The sequence below is a fragment of the Thermothelomyces heterothallicus genome (genome assembly GCF_042370625.1).
Source record: "Thermothelomyces heterothallicus CBS 202.75 unplaced genomic scaffold P884_scaffold_9, whole genome shotgun sequence".
NCBI lineage: Eukaryota > Fungi > Ascomycota > Sordariomycetes > Sordariales > Chaetomiaceae > Thermothelomyces > Thermothelomyces heterothallicus.
Genome location: NW_027192570.1, coordinates 700,249 through 717,718, shown reverse-complemented (window position 1 = coordinate 717,718; position 17,470 = coordinate 700,249). Strand labels below are relative to the sequence as shown.

The following is a 17,470-nucleotide window of genomic DNA, read 5'->3' as shown; positions in this document are numbered from 1 at the left end:
CGGGGCCCGGCAGCCACGAATGCGAACACAAGCCATGCGCCGGGCAGCAAGCCACTGACGGCAACTGGCAGAGCATCGCTTCAAGTCAGCTTTTGCGCATCGATCTGGCCAATGCTGGGCGGCTGAATGATGGCGTCAGGTGCCACTCGTTGGCTTGACGTTGGAGTTCCAAGTTGAAGCCGAGACTCCAGTACAAGCTTTCCGTTACTTGATGAAAACTTCGGAGTGGTCACGCGGCGCGCTACCGTCTTATTCCTTACGCAATCGTTTCGCTTCCCCGCAAAGTACCTTTTCGCTGCGAATCCCGCAAAACGGTACCTCTTAATGGGCCTTGGCGGAGCCCCTGCAAACCTGCAAGGGACAATGCCAAGCGGCCGCTGTTGAGACTCCGTCCAACCACGCGGCAACCGGCGCTTTTTGCACCACCTGCAGACGGCTCACGCCAGTATCCCTCCAACAAGTCAACCCGGCTACAGCACGTTGTTCTTCGCTGTTCTAGCGGCAGTATTGCGTCAAGAGGGTGCGGTTGCGCCTTCCACGCAGGGCGTGGCTGGGCGCGAAGCTAAGCCTCCGACTTGGTAATAACTAAAAATCTTCCAGGAGTTCGCGAGCTTCAAAACAGAGTCATTCTTTTCCGTGTCCAAGTTTGTCATTGGAAAGTGGGTTCCTTAGTGTGCACTCGCTCCTCCGCCAAAGAAAGTAACAAACCTGGTCGATGCCAACCCCGGATTTTCAAAGAGATCTGGAGCCGGCAGGTAGGCGCCTTCCGAAGGCCCCCTTCTGCATCATCGCTTCCCATCTTTCCAGAAACTTGTATCTCGAACCCGTCTAAGCCAGAATCGGAAACCTAGCCAAAAGAACCACAAACGCCTGTCATCGCGCTTTCGGCCTTCATCGAAAAGGGACGAAGGTGATTCGCCTAAGGCAAGCCGTGGCTTCAGCCCTGCTGTTTCTGTCTACCGGACCGCCACCTTTCAAGCCGTCACCATGTTTTGTCTCGAATTGACGACGCGTGTCCCTAAACCATGCCGCCCTCCCCTCCCTCCTGGCCCGTCTCATTACCCGTCTTTTTCTTTTCTTTTCTTTTCTTTTTTTTTTTTTTTGGCCCATCACAACGCCCCCTTCTTATGTTGTCGCCTGCGGTGGGAACCGCCGTTCGTGATCATCATCGCAGGCTGCTTCCGCGGAAATGGCATGGCTTGTCGAACTGTTGTGCAACGTTCTACTGCGGACTGCTTCCCTAGCGGGCCATAAGACGGAGACGCTCGGCGGCTCGTGCTATGTCTTCTGCTGAATTAGCTCCGTGTGAACTCCCACACAAGCTACTTCGTAGAGTAAAGCACATCGAGGTTGGCTCTTTCTTGTAGAGTGTTTTGCGTGGAATTCGTATTCCGCGGAACTTGTTGAGCAAGCCTGGCGTAACATTGCATGCCTGAAGGGCCCGTTCCGAGAAGTGCTCGGAACGTAGAGTCTAAGGGGGGTATTAGTCTCTTCCAAACACAGCTGAAGCTGACACACATGCTCTCTACGGAGTACGTCTTTTGAAACATACAAACAAAACAAGGACTACTCCGTCGCTGGGAATCTCCACATCAACACCTCGTTTCAAAAGATTCCGTCAGAATCCGAACGTCATGACTAGGCCAAAAAAAAAAAAAAAAAAAAAAAAAAAAAAAAAAAAGACAGCGGCGAAATAGGGAATCAAAAGAATAAAACAGGTCCAGAAGACATGAATCATTGCATCCCTCAAATGCAGGCTCGCACATTTCCGCTGACCGGCTGACTGGCAGCCCCGTCGGTTGGCGCTGCCCCCAGAGTTGAACGCAAATGCGTCGAACAAGAAGAAAATGAATAAGGGAAAAAATAGTTTTTTCCCACATCAGTCAGATCAACTAACTTCCCCTCTTCACACACAAACCCTTGTGCGGCCTGTACCGACCAGCTCTCGATTCTCTCTCGTCTAGACGCCCCTAAACATCCTCACCACCAGGAACCAGAGCGCGCCGAGGAACTTGAACGCCGACAGACCGGCCACGGACCAGAGCACGACGCTGAGGTAGACGTTGGCGCGGTTGCTCTTGATCTCGTCCTCCGACTGGCCGTTGCCGGGCACGATCTTGTCGACGCCCGCGGTCGAGAGGACGACGGCGCAGAGGGCAAAGTTGGTGATCATCCAGACCAGCACGACCACGGTGCGCACGCCGCGGTAGTAGTCCATCTGCTTCTCCTCGATCTGGCTCGGCGTCGGCGGCTTGACCTCCTTGACCGGCTTCCGGCTGAACACCTGCAGCTCGCGCTCGTACTGCGCGTTAAGGTCGCCCTCGTCCGGCAGGTCCGTCTTGCCCTGCCCGTCCTTGGTGTTGACCGATGGCAGGGCCTCCGGCTTGTCGTCGCCCTTGGTACCCCACGAGATGTCGTGCGTGTTACAAAAGGCGTAGACGTTGAGTACGTTGGTGTAGGTGGGCGAGAGGAGCATGTACTGGATGAGCGAGGTGAACATGTGCCAGGGGTCGAACATGAGCAGGGAGGCGATCAGCCAGATGCCGTAGGTCGACATGACGGACACGATCAGCGTGTAGAAGACTTTGTTCTTGAAGAGCGAGTCGACGCTGAAGCCGTGCGCATTAAGATCCGTGATGATGGCGTTGACGGCGATGTAGATGGCAGCGAACATGAGGTAGCTGGAAACTCGACGTCAGTTCATGCTGTCACCATCCTGGAGCAAAGGGGAAGAGAGGAAAAAAAACGAAAAGAGAAAGAAGAAAAAAAAGACCTACATGAAAAGAATAGCCCAGAAGACAACCATGGCCATGTAGTACGGCCCTGATCCTGCCGGGCGGTTGCCCATCGACAGCACGAAGCACGCCACCAGCGAGACGCCGTACAACCAGGTGAAGACCACACTAAGGATCTTCCCGACCTCGCCTAGCAGGTTTTCGTCGCCCAGGCTGGTTGTAAGAATCTTGAACACCAAGAAGAAGTTGCCGATAGCGAACCAAGCAAAGATCATGTTGACCGTGTTGAAGACGAATTCGATAAAGAAGGCCAGCTTGCGCAAGAGGGAGTGATCCGAGCGGAAGAATTGGTGGAAGTGGACGATGGCGTAGATGGCGGCGAAGAAGGACCCGTTCAGCCAGCGGCGGCGCTGCAAAATCAGTTCGGTCACCGTGTCGGGCACGTCGGTCTCGCCCGTAGCCGACTTGACATACTGCAGGATCCAGTGGCAGTTGCGCTTGGTGACGAGCTCGAAGCAGAGGATACGATCCTCGGCGAGGTACATGTTGGCGGTGAAAATGCCGGCGCCGGCGCCGTGAAGCTTTTCGCCCGCAAAGTACTTCTCCAACGGGCCCTTGCCGTTCTTGTCGTTCTGGAGGGCAACATAGCGGTAGGCGGAGAAGGCGCCGGGCAGCACGGAGATGAAGCCGAAGGCCGATTCCAGAGGCTTGTCCAAGATGTTGCTCATCTTGTACTCAAAGTTCTGGGTGGCGACCAGCGGGTTGAGAAGGTTCTTGCCGCCCGTGCCCAGCATGGCCTTGATCTCACCGCAGGCGCCGGCGCACATGGGCTCCAGGTCAAAGGCCTTCCAGAGGTGGTAGATGGAGGTGCTGCCCGGCTTGGTACCAGCGTCGATCAGCACGCAGATGTTGGGGTCCAGGACGCGACCAAAGGCCTGGAAGAACCAGCGGTGCGAGTTGATCTTCTTCTGGTTCTTCTCCTTGAGGCAGAACAGCATCTGCACGGGCTGCTGCTTGGGGATGAGCTGCACGACGTCGTTCCGGATGGCCATGCCAACCTGGGTCGTGTACTCGTAAATGTGCGCCGTGACGTCCTTGCCGTTGACCTGCTGCTTGGCGATACCCTCCTGGTACACGCCCATACCGGCCAATAGCGCCCGGGTCCGCGGGTTGATCTTGGCGCGACCGTCGCTGACGACGCAGACGACGATCTTCTTCCAGGCGTCCTTGCCCCACGTCTTGCTCTCGGTCCGCTTGCACATGTACTCGATGTTCTTGAAGACGCCGATCATGGTGCGCGCAAACAGGATCTCGTCCTCGTTGTACATGGTCACAACGATGAACAGCTCCGTGTGCCGGGGCTTGCTGAACAGCTTCTGACGGAGGGTGAAGTTTTCCTCGTAGAAGTCGGCCGGGTCGCATGTCGCGGCCGAGTAGCGCATGTGGGTAAACTCATCGCGCTCTCCGTGGGGCAGCTGGTTCAGCAGCTTTGGAGGGATCGGGCAGTCGAGGACCAAGTTCCCCCGGTACAGGAGCACCTGCTTCACCGTCTTCCACCTCTTGATTCCATTGTTTGGCCTGGGCTGCTGGTTGTCGTGGTATGGGTCGCTTGCGCCGACTTGGGAGCCGTTGTGGGCTAGCATCGGCCGCCGGTCATCGTCGTAGTAGGGCGTTTGGTCGTATCCCGAGTGCCCTGTAGGGTGCGGCTCGTAAGGTTGGTTGTAGTAGGCATCGTGATGCGCCTCGGGGTTGACCGAGTAGCTCCCGAGGTTGTCGACTGATTGCTGGTAGCTTTGTCAGCCGGGCCGGCGACCTTTTACTCCCTCCTTCTCCCCACCGCATGCCCCAAGGTCGGCTGTACTCACTGCTGTCTGCATATGTAATGCGTCGCCCGGACTGTACCTGCCAGGACCTTGGGGTATGTCGAGTTGCGAGTGTCCGTACGGGTTGTCTTCTAGGTGATACCCGTGTTGGAGTGGATGCGTAGGGGACGGCGTCCTATGCATCCTGGTCTCCAATGGGTGGCTCTCGTAATAGTCGTCGTCTGGATGATGAGACACGGTTAGCTAACCTTGGTACCGAACCGACCAACACTCCTCTCTGACCGGTACGAGTGAAATCCTTCGGTGTGCAGGCCAACGCGTTACAGACCAGAGATGGCCAGGAGCTACGCCGCGGAGCCTGAGACGGTCGTATACTAAAAGGCCAAGGCCAAGCAGTCGCCGCAAACTGGACGTTGACTTGCTCCTAGGGCTCGCGCCTTGACCGGAAAACATAGCAGGATCGCGGCACCGGCACAGATCGCAAGGAGAAATTCCAGGCCGCGGGCAAGAGAGGCGCGAAAACGAGAGAAGCCCAAGGAGGCAAGCAAGCCTCTCGGATACAGACAGTCAAAGAACGTGAGGACCGAGGTAAAGAATGTGGATTCGAGGGCCAGCTCGCGACGACGACCAGCTTGCAGCAAAGATGGCCCTCATAGGAGGAGATATTAGGAATGAGGATGTCCACTTGCCTAATCGATTGTACGACATGGTTGTCTGAAACTCCACGGAGTCGACTGAAACGCAACAAGCTGTCCGTCTAACGAATCGAGGAGGTGCGGCAAACCGCCCAACCGCTGCCAAAGCGCATGCAACCCGTGAGTCCTAGCTCGGGCGGGCTTTCTGCGTTATGTCTACAGGAACGAAGAATATGTTACCGATTCGGACGGCTGAGCGTTCTGAAAGAATCGTCAAAGTGTCAGAGGGGTCGGCCCCACGTTGGAAGGTCGGGTGTCGTCGAGGTGGCTGTGGGATGCTGTCACCTGCCGGTGTACGAATTACTTTGCCTCCTTCGCCGCAGCCGCGCGGCCGCCGGTTGTCGTGCCGAGAAGTCGGCGTCGATCGGGTTGGCTGTGTATTCGCAGCGCCTCTTCGCTGGGCGGGGGGTTTGGGGCTGCAAGCGCGGTACTCTAAAGACTCAGGCTGTCGCAGCCGCTTGACTGGAAGAGAAGAATCGAGCAGCCGGGCGAACAAGTTGCGGTTTCAGACTCGCGATTTTCGAACCAGGAGGCGGTGGCTCAATCGCTCGTGGACGACAAGAAGGATTCTGAGAAGGGACCCGCGAATGAAGGGGCTTGATTCCCGCGAGATGCCAGGCAATGCTAGTGTGCATAGGTGTTTCAGCGCCTAATCGGGAACGGGTGGTGACGTTAAACGGGTTTCGGCATTGTTGATTGGTTCTGGTTGCAGAACTGACAAGGATTACAACAACAAGGAAGGAACCAAGGCGTGCTTCGTTGCTCCAAGATGATGGGGTTCCGAATTTCAGACGCCGTATCATTTCCCAAAACCGACTAACGACTGAGCGATAATACCTCCGGACAAGTGTGAAATTTCGGAAATGCGGCATTATGGCGCATCAGGAAGGGGTGATGTCGAAGCTAGTGTAATCACTAGCACGGACAATCGTGACATCTACCGACAAGCTGCTAACCATCCTCACTTGGGTCGACTGGAGATCAGTCTTCCAACCTGAGTGGTTACCTAAGGTAGGTATGCGTTTTGGAAATCACCCACCCGGCTCCAAAAGTAAAGAAATAAAAAAACATAAAAAAAATAACAAAGCTGGCTTGCCTAGCCGCGGCATCTATTCTCTTTAAGTCACAACCACTCCTCACATGTACACTAGATTGACCACTCTTAGTGGTGTAACATTAATTTGGACATCCTAGTGTGCTCACAGTAGTGGGCTACGCCGAGTAATTTGGACCAGGGTGCTAGGTGCGTTAAGGTTGCACTAAGATAACCGGGGTGCTTTTTTAGACTTTGTAAGGGAGGACTGCCATGTTATCCCCACATGTATGGTACGGAGAAATGTATTGTATCCGTACACTACATACGTACTGCGCACATACCTATAGACCAGGGGAGGATTTGATTGCTGACACTGATGGTGTTGCAAGCTGGTATTTTGTTCCCGTAATTTCACTTCAAGCTTGTTTTTTTTCTTTCTTTCGCTTTGTTTGTATGTTTCGACGGTGCTGCTATACAATGTGGAGTTGGATAGTTATTTCTTGACTGTGGGGTTAAAGTATTGCGCTCTCCACTACTCTGTAACTAGTCTTTACGGCCTGCAAGGCGGTTGGATGTTTGGGGTCATACTGCTCGCAACACAAATTTTGAGCCGCGCACTCAATGCTAACTTCACGGCAATTTCCCCTATCTCCTCGGAATGACTTGCGGTGAACAAAGTAGACTAGAAACTTGTGAAAGGTATCCTTACCCTCCTCCAGAGTTTGAATGGGTAGTTTGACTGTCGCTCGGTCTGTTCGCATTGGATCAGCGTAGAAATTGAGAGAGTTGTGACGGGCTCACTTGCGATGCTACGCGCACAGGATGCTACGCGCACAGTGGCTGTCGAGGCGTTGTTTTGACTGCGACCACTCACTACCTGGCAGCCATGGCATAAACAAGCAGTTCACGTTTCGGCTTGTGCCGTTCCACGATTCGATTAGGCTTAAGATTGCGGGGGGTGCTTCGGCTGAGTCCATCCGTTTCTGCAGAGCAGGACGCAGTAACAAGCTATCCGTAACTGTGGGCATCCCACCGTTGAGCCCAAGATTTCAAGATATCTCCCTTCCCAATTTGTTCAGCTCCTCCTTGATAAACTGCCCGGCATTGATTAGCTCGCTGGCGCCGTAGATGACCCTTCTCTTGGCCCGATCTCCGCCAGCCGTGCGGGCAGCCCACTCCTGCAAGTTGCCATACTCATCCATAGATCCGCCCCCGACCATGAACACAATGGCTTCCGAGAAGCCCTGTCTCCGCTGGCCGAAGGTGGCCCCGGTCCCGGCCATCGGTGTGCCAAGCGCCGACCCAGGGAGTCCACCCGGCGCTGTGGCTCCGCCTGCTCCCGCCCGCAGTGCTGATGGCTGAGGCATGGTGCCTCGCGCATTCGCGCTCCGGGGGTCGAAGTAGAGGTAATTCTCGGTCTTGGCAATAGCCGATGTACTCGCACTCGACGGGTCCATAATTGATTCGGTGATCTTGGTAACAGTGAGGTCCTTGTCGGCAGGCAGGAAGTTCTTGATCCCGCCGAGAAGAGAGGCAACATTGGATGTCAACGCATTGGTCGGAACGCCCGTCTCTTTAAGCCGGTCTGTGAGACGGGTTGAGATAGCCGAGAAGCGGTTGAAAAGATCTGAAGATCCGGACTGTTGCTGATTTGCCGCCGCTTGGTTAGTGACGGTGGTGAGCTGTGTCATCTTGGTGGTTGCTCGGACTCTGAAAGGGTGGTTGATTAGCACACAGTCTCGCGGAATGGCTGGAGGGCACGCACTGTCGGATATATGCCAGGCATGTCTTGTCGCATCCCGCTGCCTCCAAGGCCTCTTCAAACTGCGCCCATTCTTGTCGAGACACGTCCTGCTCGGTGCTGAGGAACCAAATCACAAACAATCGGAGCTTATCTGTTGGTTGGCCTTTGTTGTCCGCCTTGATCAACTCCAACATCTGCGCTTTGCTCTGCTTCATAACATTTTCTTCCAATTGGAAGTAATTATCCAACTGGCGGTTCTGGATCTCCCCCAAGACCGCGGCGAGGATGTTCATGTGCATGTCGAGCGTCGCTTTCCTTTCTCGAAGTTCTGGGAGAAGGGTAATGGCCGCCTTCAGGTGCTGCGCGCTCGCATTCGTGTCATGCTGAAGATCTTCGAAATTGCTGACTCCCGTCTTTTTCGTGATAGCCTCCGCCTCTTCCTTGTATTTCGTGAGCTCGGCATCTACCTTAAGTGTTAGATACCTAGAATACGCGGCGCGTACGCAGTTCCGTGCAACAGCCATGCGTGTCAAGCAAGCTCCACCTACCGATATCTTCAGCGACTTGTGGAAATGGCAAGCATGCATTTTTGGCCCAGAAAAAATCATTGGCGGCGAGGTCGTATGTCTTCTTCGAGACCCCTTTCGCTGGATTGCTGGAATCGACGGGGGTTTCGATAGTAATGCGGTTCAACTCGGACTGCAGCAGAGCTTTAGCGATGGTGACCCCCCCCGTCACAAAGGAAGATAGACTCACCTTGAAGATGTCAAAACAAAGGCTTTGGTATGTCCAGGAGTGAGACAGCATGGGTATCAGGTCAACGTTACGATCAAGAATGATGAGAACAGGTCTGGAGGTGGGCGTTCCTGCGGCTGAAGGGCCGGACCGCGCTTGTGATGAGAAGAGGTTGTCCTTGGAATTAACCACATGATCTCGAAGCTTGCGGTCAAGTTTGGCTGCAATCATCTCGGCTGCAGCACCTCTAGGGCAGCGAATCTGGCCATACGGGTTAGCATACTTCAGTCGAGGAACGAGATGAGATGGCAGGCGGCCAGCTCGTCGAGATATTTGACATACGATAGGTATCACTCCTACGGAGCAGTCAGTCTGGCAAGGTTACTTGTAGTGAAAGGGGTCCAAACGCATACCCGATGTCACCACCACGCTGAATAGGCCGCTGACGATTCGGTCTATCACACGGTCCAGCTCCTCATCTTTTGTTCTCGCACTGTTCAAGGCCCAGTATGTATGCTCCTTCTGCATGCCGAGGCTGAACAGATCTGGTTCGGTGACGATGAAGTTGATATATTGATCGTACACTTGTGCGATCTGTTCAGAGGTACCCGCAGCAGCCGTTTGCGCGGCAAAGTCCTCCAACAGGGGCCGCGGTATCGAGGAGAGGAAGTTGAGGTGGGCAGAGCTGTAAAGTCCCTTTTGGAGGTCGTTTGTGATCGCCTGCAAATTCGCTGGTGTCGGCTCGACCAAGTATATTACGGGGACATCGGGAATGGCGGCCCTCTGGGAAGCAATGTGCCTTGACCGATCAGCAACGAGCCTCCTGAGATTGCAGAATGAGGCTCACATGTGCATTGTCACGCCCATCGACCTGAGGTCCGACACCTGAAGTACTGGGCTGATTACATCCCGTCCGAGATCCTTCGCAGTGTACGTTAGCCCAGTCCCCGACAGTGCCTCTCTTCCTATTGCGAAGCCCTGAACGAAACAGCATCCCAGGTGTCGTAGGTGTTGCTCACATCAAACACAAGAAGCTTCCAGATAGGGGTACCATCTTTCGATATAGGCGCAGCGGGCACAGATAAACCACTGGAAGACGTGTCGTCATTCTCGTTTGCTTCGAGGGGCTCGTTTAAGTTGAGAATCTTCTTGATAGAAGCTGTATACTCCGGCCGAGGGCCTACGTTAGCTCGCCACCAGATACTGCGAAAAGAAAAAGAGAGAGGATAAAGTTTCTGTAAATGCGTACCAATCTGCTTGTCGCGCAGAGAGGTTCCCCGCGCAGCCATCGTTGGCTCTCGACGATATTCAACTCGTGCGCACACAGGAACTGCTCAGTTGTCGGAAACGCCAAAGCTTCAGAGGTGGGCTGCCAGTCGAATGCGGTCACTGAGCATTGGTGGTTTCGGCCTCCTCGAATGATCAATCAGATAGTAGCGAGCGATGCGTTGTCTCCCTGGTACGCGTAAATAGGCGGATTATTGTGCTGCTCCGGCGCTGCATGCCTCTCTTCGTTCTCGCGCGTCTTTGTTCGGCCAAATATACACTACGGAGTCGTAGAAGCATCTGCGAGTTCCCCACATGATAATGTTGGGACACCTCTGCGTCTCCGGGATAACAGCACCGCGGTACTCCGTATTCCAGATTCGTACACTGGGGGATGTATGTACCTAGGTACCGACGTACCCCTATCAACGCCTAGTCTAGCTCGCCTGTTTTGGGATTAGTGCGGATTAACTAATCGGGGGCCAACACCAAACAAGGCCTTTGCCACGCACGCACGAGCCACTGTCCGTTTGTGGCCAGCCCTTTAATGACTGCCATGGTTGGCCCACAGGCCCAGGCGCCGACTTTTCTCTTTCAACAACAAGACCTCAAGTGGCACTGTTTCCCAACCCTCCGCCCGACGCCCTTCCCGAATCATCGCGGGATTAATTCCTTGTTTGCTCGCCAACAAGCCCAGTGTATAAGCAATTAAACTTGCGACAGGCGCTGGACACGCTCTGCCTTGCCCAGCCCAGTTTTTCATCTAATCCTTTCTCTGCGCACCCGCGCCTTCCTGTTTCCTGACAATCTACCTTTCGAGTCTCGTGCCTAAATATACGCGCGATATGTTGTAAGGATTCGGTGAGCAACTTGTTGTCGCGCCTACTGAGGGCGCCGGCCATGACGTGGCTCCGCGACACGGAGAGGAAATCGTGCCGTGGTACTTTCAAACAAAGGGTATGCATAAATCACCCATCCCCGTCTAAACCTCCAAACAGCATCATGTGTGTTCTTAATCTTCCATAAAATGCGTGTTCGATCGAACAGCCCTGATGCCCTGGCATTTATTTGCCTGCTAAGGGTTTGGGAGAGCAGCAGCGAAGACTGTGTTGGTGGGTGTCCAGCCGGGGCAGAATCATCAGCTGCGCGTAACTGAGATCCTGTCGCGAGGGAGAGTGCAGCCAACGAGCCAGCATGGGAGAGCGACCACAGCAGACAGACAGCCTTGTGAGAGCAACCTGAAACGGCCGGAACGGCCACCACAGCTCTTCCAGAAAAGCTGGGAGCAAGAGGGGAGAAAAACTTTGCAGCCGCTGGCAATAATTGTCAAATGCCACAGCAGCCATCCGCCCATTCGAACCAGCTTCAACCCAACCTCCTGGATTGTTAATTGTTCCACAGCGCGCAGGCCCCAGGGTTGCTGGTGTCAGGCGCGGCTTAAACTACCAGCCCGGGCGATGCTGCGGGGTGACTGGCACCCTGAAACCGGGGCTCTTAATGGCTGTTCCTCCAACTTCGGGGCCTACCCCCGCAGCTTGGAAGACAACCAACACCAGCAGAATGTCTGCCATCCAGCATGCTCGCCACAATTGGGCTCAGCTTAACCAGAACTAAAGAATTGCGACGGGATTGAGGAGGAGCACAACCAAAGGCCGTGGTGTTGTCTAAGTGCACCTGCACCTCTCCGTTTTCGGGTTTTTGCTCAGTCACGTCACGGAGGTCTTGGCGGACAGACGCAGATCGCAACTTGGATCTCGGACCTTCAGACTACCATCCCATCCAGAACTCAGGAGTCCTGACGACCCCTCCCGGCCACCCGCCCGAATCCATCTCCCGGACGAGCTTCTCAACCCTAGCGACCTCGAGTACGGATTGGTTTATCTGTCTGCAACACCTCAATCGCCGACCACTCCTTTTTGGGTTGTATCGCCGAGATCATGTTTTTTTGGCAAACTCTCTCCCGCTGTGGCAGACTCCTGTTCTGTTTGCTGGCTGCTCTCCCTGGCTTGGACGCTCGCTGTCTCGGAGCTCACCTGAACTGGCTGTCTTTGTTGCTGACTGCGATGCCGCAGCTATTTTCTGGAGGATTTTCGCTTGGCTGACTTTGATTAGCTGCTGCACTAGCCAAATTCGGATTCTTGCCCCACGTCGCCCCACTTACCGATATCTAACGACAAATTATCTCGCTAATTGCAAATACTGTTCCTGACCGATTACGTTAACATAGTTAACCTCCGACCGATAAGCTGCAAGTATGTGTTTAACCGAGTGCATGCAGTTTTTGTGTGTTTATTGACAGCTCCTAGAGTCACGTGATCCCCTTTCTTTAACACGCGAGTGCTCAGCCAGCCAGCCAGCTATGGAACAAAGCCATGGCCAAGGCGTCGCCGGCTGGGGCCCGAGCAGCTTTTCCGGCGAAGCGTGGGAGCAATCGTTTGGCACATTTGATCAGGGTGCTGGGACCGAGAGCAGTTACCCCAGTCCGGACTTTCTCGGCGCCGGCGCTGCTATCAACCCTCCTTTCCCCGGAGATGGCAACCAAGGTGGCTTATATCGTCAGTTCGAGCTGTATGGCCAAAGTACTCCCTGGACGGACCATTCACAGACCAATGCTGCACCGTTCTCTCAAGAGCCCTCGCTGGAGCAGGGATACTTCGGCGGCGAGCAGCGACACTCAGCCGATGGAAACCAGGCAATTAACAGCCGGTTTGCCCTTGACATTCCGCAAGGCAGCGACTTCCCTGCTCAACTCCATGGAAACGCCAATCAGCAGGTAGATCTCCATCAAGGCTTCAGTCATGGAGTAGCTGAGCCTTCCGGCTCCGCACCGAATGGTTATCATCGAGATCAAAATCAGCCGCAGTGGCAACCACAACAAGTCTCAGCGGGATACGGGCCTGGCCACCAATACGACAACCCTCTTTCTGTTTCTCAGCCATCCAGCCTTTCTCCTCCCGTCTCCAATGGCTCCCCTTCCCCGTTCTTTTCCAGTCATGGCGCTGCGCTTCCAGCAATACCAGCGTATCAGACGGAGGTGCGACAGCAAGCTCCCGTGAATTCTCGACAGGTCCACCCACATTTTGCGGCAGCGCCGAACGCGCAGTTGCAACAACCAGTTGCTGTGCAATCACCAGCACAGAAGGCGGCGTCCCAGCAGCTCCCGCAACAGATGTACCAGCAGGCAATCCCTCGACAACAGCCAACACAGCAACCAGCCCAGCCACCCGTTCAACAATCAACCCAGGAGCCACTTCCACAGTCAGTCCAGCAACCGCTTTCACAGCCAGCCCAGCGGACGGTTCCACAACCAGCTCAGCGACCAATACAGAACTCCAATCAATATTCCGTGCAGCAACCGGCCCAACGGCCTGCTTTCCACCCAACCATCCAGGCAGGCGGTGGACAACACGTATTCCCTCAGCAACCCTCGAATCAACCACTGGCAGCCCAGCAATTCCAGCCCTCAGAGAACAGCCAGACTGCAGGTCTCAAGCGCGGCGCCACAACGGAACCCCAGCTCACCGCGGCGGTTGCGAAGAAAGCTAAGGTGGCTGTCCCAGCGGCTGTCGGCTTCTCTTCCCAGCAGGCACAGGTCCAGTCACCGCCCGTTTCAGAACCCATATGCACCATCAACCACCAAGACGACAGCCTCCTCTCGGAAGCTAAAGGTCGCTCGGGTGCAAGATGGTTGGGTGTTCCGAATCTTGTGGTTGGTCCTGCGCCTGTGAAGCTCCAGAAAGGAACCCCAACAAAGCGATATGTGACTCTGTCGACAAAGGGCGGCAAGGATCCGTTGTTTTCCAAGCACTGGCGGGCGTGGACTCCGGCTGAGAGTCTTGGGAACCATGCCGACGCATACCAGAAGGCAGAAAATGACCTGGATCGCCAACGTGCTGATATTCGTCTCGACATTGAGATGAACCGAGGAAATAGCGGTGGGTGATGCCACCTTGAAAGTATTTATGTGTGGTAACTGTGGTTGCTGACGGCCTTTTCCAGAGATACCCGTAGATTGGTTCAAGAAAGGACTTAAAGATCGCCTAGGTGCAGAGGTAAGCTGGAATTCTGACGTGGCCTCTATCGTCCAACGTACACTGACACCAGCCGTCCCTCAGCCCAAGCGACTGGACCCCCCAGCTGAGCCCCTTTACTCGGGGATCAAGGCGGTCGAATATCTGCGCCTTCATCCCGCCCATCTTCGGAACCAGAAGGTGACGGGCGATGTTTGTTCCGACTTTGCCGCGTTTCTGCAGGCTAAGGCTACTAGCCTCAAGGCTGCTCTGTCGGCAGCAGCGGAGAAGCCCAAGGACGGCGAAGCAGAGGCCAAGGCGCTTGCGGCAAAAGAGCAGCTGGAGCGTGCGATCGAAGAGGGGCTTCGGGTCGAGCCCGAAAACCTATTCGCCAAGCTGAGCGGCAACAACAAGATGATCGCCGTCTTGAATAACATCCTGGTGAAGCTGATCAACGCCGGCGAAGCAAATACGTCTCTGGCCAAAGCCATCCTTCGCCTGAACACTCGCTTCACCGAGGTGACGTTGGAACAGCTGGAGATGCTGCAGATGGATAGGTTGAGGAAGAAGTTAGTGAAAGAAGGGGACGAAGAGGCGAAGACGCTGATCAACCAGTTATACGACAATGCCAAACGGAATGACAAGGAGGAGAGCGCCAGCGCTAGTGATTCGCCAAACGGAGAGTCAGGTGCTCGTGGAAAGAAAGCAGTCTCTGCGCAGGGCCGGGCGCCCTCGAAACAGACAACCACCGGGAGCGACCCAAAAAAGACGACCAACTCTTCTTCTGCAAAATCTACCCCCTCCGCCGCAGACTCGCGGAAACCGTCTGCCGCATCTGCACCATCAAAAACGATGGCATCCACCAACGAGATGGACAAGGCCGCTTCAAAAGCAACTTCTTCATCAAAGGCGCCTTCGAGTGCTACTGGAACCAAGCGATCTCGTGAGGACGATCCCGCCACGGCCGACGTGCGCTCATCCAAGAAACCCGCGACCGATAACTCGTCAGCAGGCGGGGTGAAGGCGCCCTCCTCGGCTGCGAAGCCGCCAGCAGCCTCCACCGGCAAATCGACCACCACAAAACCCGCCGCGGCTGCGACTCCAGGGCCCGCAGCTGCTCAGCCGAAGCCTCGAGCAGGACTTTTGCTTCCCGGAAAGGCCCGCCCAGCAGCCAAACCTGCCCCCAAGCCGGAGCCCAACAAGGCCGAGGCCCAGAAAAGTGCGACCAAGCCAGAGTCGACACCCAAACCCCAGCCTGCAAAGGCACAAGCTGCTCCGGCTGCGGCCGGTGCTGCGAAAGCGATCAAAACCAAGACTGCGGAAGAGACCAAAGAGGCGCCCACATCCAAGTCTATCTTCTCTTCGCTGATGAAGGAGATCAATGAAGAGGAGAAGACGATCAAGACGCCTCTGACCAGGAAGACAAATACACCGGACCCCAACGAGACACCCGAGGAGTGTGAGCGACGCCTTCGTAAAGAGAGGCGCCGGAATCTTCGAGTCGCATTCAAGAGTGGCGACGCGCTCGTCGAGATTCGCGAGTTTACGCGCCATCCTGACGAGATCGCCGAGAGCAACATGGCGCGCAGCGTCAGGATCGGCGGCAGGGACAAGAACAGCGAGGAAAGCGAGATGATGAAACGTCTTCATGGTGGCCACGGTATCAAGGCATTGGAGATTAACGACCGTGAGTGGGAGGAGCCGACGGCCGTCAACTTTGACGCCAACATTCCTCAAGAGAAGAGGGAGAAGACCTACGTCACCCGCGGCGGACTTATGGTCTTTGAGACCGAGGAGCAGAGACTCACCATGGAGCGCGAGTCCAAGGAGTTGATGGTCATCTACCACAACCGCGCCGATATTCCGCCTAGCCCGAGATCGCCACCTTACGAACCGTCACTTTCCGGGAGCAGCAGTGTCCACGATATGCACCTGCCTCCCTCCGCGCCCGAGTATGATGAGATGATGCAGCGCGCCGTGGAATGCAAGCAGTGGGGCCCTTACCATGCCTCTCGAGCTGCTCAGAACCGCCTGGAGGCAAAAGCCCGCCCGGACTATGCCGACTTCACCAACACCCTCAATTCCATCCACTCGATCGCCGGCTCTTACAATGGGCAAGCTCCTCGCCAGTTCGATGGCGGTCTGCAGCAGCCCACTGCCCAACCTGCTGTCCACGATCCTCGGACTTGGTACGAAAGTACCGCGGCTGCCTCGCGAGATCAAAAGACTCACGAGCTCATCTCATCGGATCGCGCCAGACACTGGCAGGACCCCGACCCACACAATCGTACACTGCCCCGCAAGATGACAGAGCGGGAGTTGGACAACCACCCCAAGCTTCGGGAGGTGCTTGAATATCTTCAGAGAATTGTTGATTCTCTCGAGGCAAGCGGGGCCGGAATGCCTGCTCACCAGGAGGCCCCTCAGCCGGTTGCCACCTCTTCTCAGGGAGCACAGGCTGCGGCACCCGACTACTCGGCCGCGTGGGCACAGTATTATGCTTCCCAGCAGCAGCAGCAGCAGCAGCAGGCTTGGTATGGCCAACAACAAAACCCGTACGCTCATGCTGTCGCGAACGCTTATTCGCATGCTCAAGCTGCATCGGGCGCCCAGCAGCCGCAGCCCGGTGACCCGAACAATCAGTTCGCGAGCATACTTGCAGCTCTCGGCATCCAGCAGCCAGCAGCCCAAGCCCAAGCCCAACCGACGGCCGACCAGAATAGCCAGATCCAAGCAGTCCTCATGGCCCTCGCGGCCGGCAACCAAGGCCAAGCCGCGGCCGTACCGCCGGCTGACCCGCAGAGCACCCAGTACCTTCTCGAAGTGGTGAAGCTGGCAACTAGCGGGCAGAACCAACCGCAGGACGTGCAGAATGCCTATCAGCAGTACTTTGGCCAAGCCGCGCAGGGCTACGGCCAAGGCTATGGTGGCCACCAGTCCAGCCAAGAGCGCGAAGCCTATGGGCAGATGTACGGTGGCAGCAGCGCCGAACAAAACCGTGACCGTCAGCGGGACCGGGACAGTAACAACAACAGTAATAATAATGGCAACAACAGCAACAACGGCTACGGCGGCCGCGGAGACCGTGGTGACTATCACCGTGGCAGCAAAGGTGGCCGTGGCAATGGAAAGAACGAGAACATTCCTGAGCACCTTCGTGGTATCAACCGCAGCCTGATTGGCACCAAGGCATGCGCGTTCTGGGCTAAGGGGCAGTGTGCGAAGGGCGACAAGTGTACATTCCGCCATGACTGAGCCTCCCAACTTGCTGTGTGGGTTCGTTTAATTTAGTCGGAAGTCGGTTTCTTCTCTTTCCCTCTCCTTCTCTCTACCCGGCAGATCTGTTCGTCTTGGGAGCATGGATGGGAGGTGTGTCTGATACAATTGCATTTGATGGCGCATGGGAGCGTTTTTTTTTCTTTTCTC

At 55.5% G+C, this 17,470-nt stretch overlaps 4 protein-coding genes across 4 annotated transcripts; 1 reads left to right on the top strand and 3 right to left on the bottom strand.

The window, feature by feature from the left end:
• Positions 1-1,960: 1,960 nt before the first annotated feature.
• Positions 1,961-4,741, bottom strand: P884DRAFT_269300 (chitin synthase I; the record flags this gene model as incomplete). Its single annotated transcript, XM_069442262.1, has 3 exons — positions 1,961-2,681; positions 2,778-4,519; positions 4,601-4,741. The coding sequence occupies 3 exons, from the start codon at positions 4,739-4,741 to the stop codon at positions 1,961-1,963; spliced, it is 2,604 nt and encodes an 867-aa protein (XP_069298218.1).
• Positions 4,742-7,166: 2,425 nt separating this feature from the next.
• P884DRAFT_222665 (Sec1-like protein) lies at positions 7,167-10,343 on the bottom strand. The gene is made up of 9 exons (XM_069439530.1): positions 10,018-10,343; positions 9,788-9,927; positions 9,616-9,689; positions 9,182-9,567; positions 9,111-9,124; positions 8,790-9,029; positions 8,582-8,732; positions 8,055-8,496; positions 7,167-7,999 (listed from the first exon to the last, which is right to left on the bottom strand). The coding sequence occupies exons 1-9, from the start codon at positions 10,055-10,057 to the stop codon at positions 7,339-7,341; spliced, it is 2,148 nt and encodes a 715-aa protein (XP_069298217.1). The 5' UTR covers positions 10,058-10,343; the 3' UTR covers positions 7,167-7,338.
• Positions 10,344-10,920: 577 nt separating this feature from the next.
• Positions 10,921-11,433, bottom strand: P884DRAFT_258914 (uncharacterized protein). The gene has a single exon (XM_069441291.1). It carries the CDS (start codon positions 11,378-11,380, stop codon positions 11,099-11,101), a length of 282 nt encoding a protein of 93 aa, XP_069298216.1. The 5' UTR covers positions 11,381-11,433; the 3' UTR covers positions 10,921-11,098.
• Positions 11,434-12,238: 805 nt separating this feature from the next.
• P884DRAFT_131355 (uncharacterized protein) lies at positions 12,239-17,405 on the top strand. The gene is made up of 4 exons (XM_069437203.1): positions 12,239-12,286; positions 12,341-13,969; positions 14,034-14,086; positions 14,150-17,405. The coding sequence occupies exons 2-4, from the start codon at positions 12,394-12,396 to the stop codon at positions 17,297-17,299; spliced, it is 4,779 nt and encodes a 1,592-aa protein (XP_069298215.1). The 5' UTR covers positions 12,239-12,286; positions 12,341-12,393; the 3' UTR covers positions 17,300-17,405.
• Positions 17,406-17,470: the final 65 nt, after the last annotated feature.

Coding starts and splice junctions, on each gene's coding strand:
- P884DRAFT_131355 (XM_069437203.1), top strand. CDS start 12,394: ATGGAACAAAGCCATGGCCAAGGCGTCGCCGGCTGGGGCCCGAGCAGC. Junction 13,970..14,033: donor GATGAACCGAGGAAATAGCG/GTGGGTGATGCC, acceptor GGCCTTTTCCAG/AGATACCCGTAGATTGGTTC. Junction 14,087..14,149: donor AAGATCGCCTAGGTGCAGAG/GTAAGCTGGAAT, acceptor GCCGTCCCTCAG/CCCAAGCGACTGGACCCCCC.
- P884DRAFT_222665 (XM_069439530.1), bottom strand. CDS start 10,057: ATGGCTGCGCGGGGAACCTCTCTGCGCGACAAGCAGATTG. Junction 8,733..8,789: donor TTTGTTTTGACATCTTCAAG/GTGAGTCTATCT, acceptor GCTCTGCTGCAG/TCCGAGTTGAACCGCATTAC. Junction 8,000..8,054: donor TGCCTGGCATATATCCGACA/GTGCGTGCCCTC, acceptor CCACCCTTTCAG/AGTCCGAGCAACCACCAAGA.
- P884DRAFT_258914 (XM_069441291.1), bottom strand. CDS start 11,380: ATGGCTGCTGTGGCATTTGACAATTATTGCCAGCGGCTGCAAAGTTTT.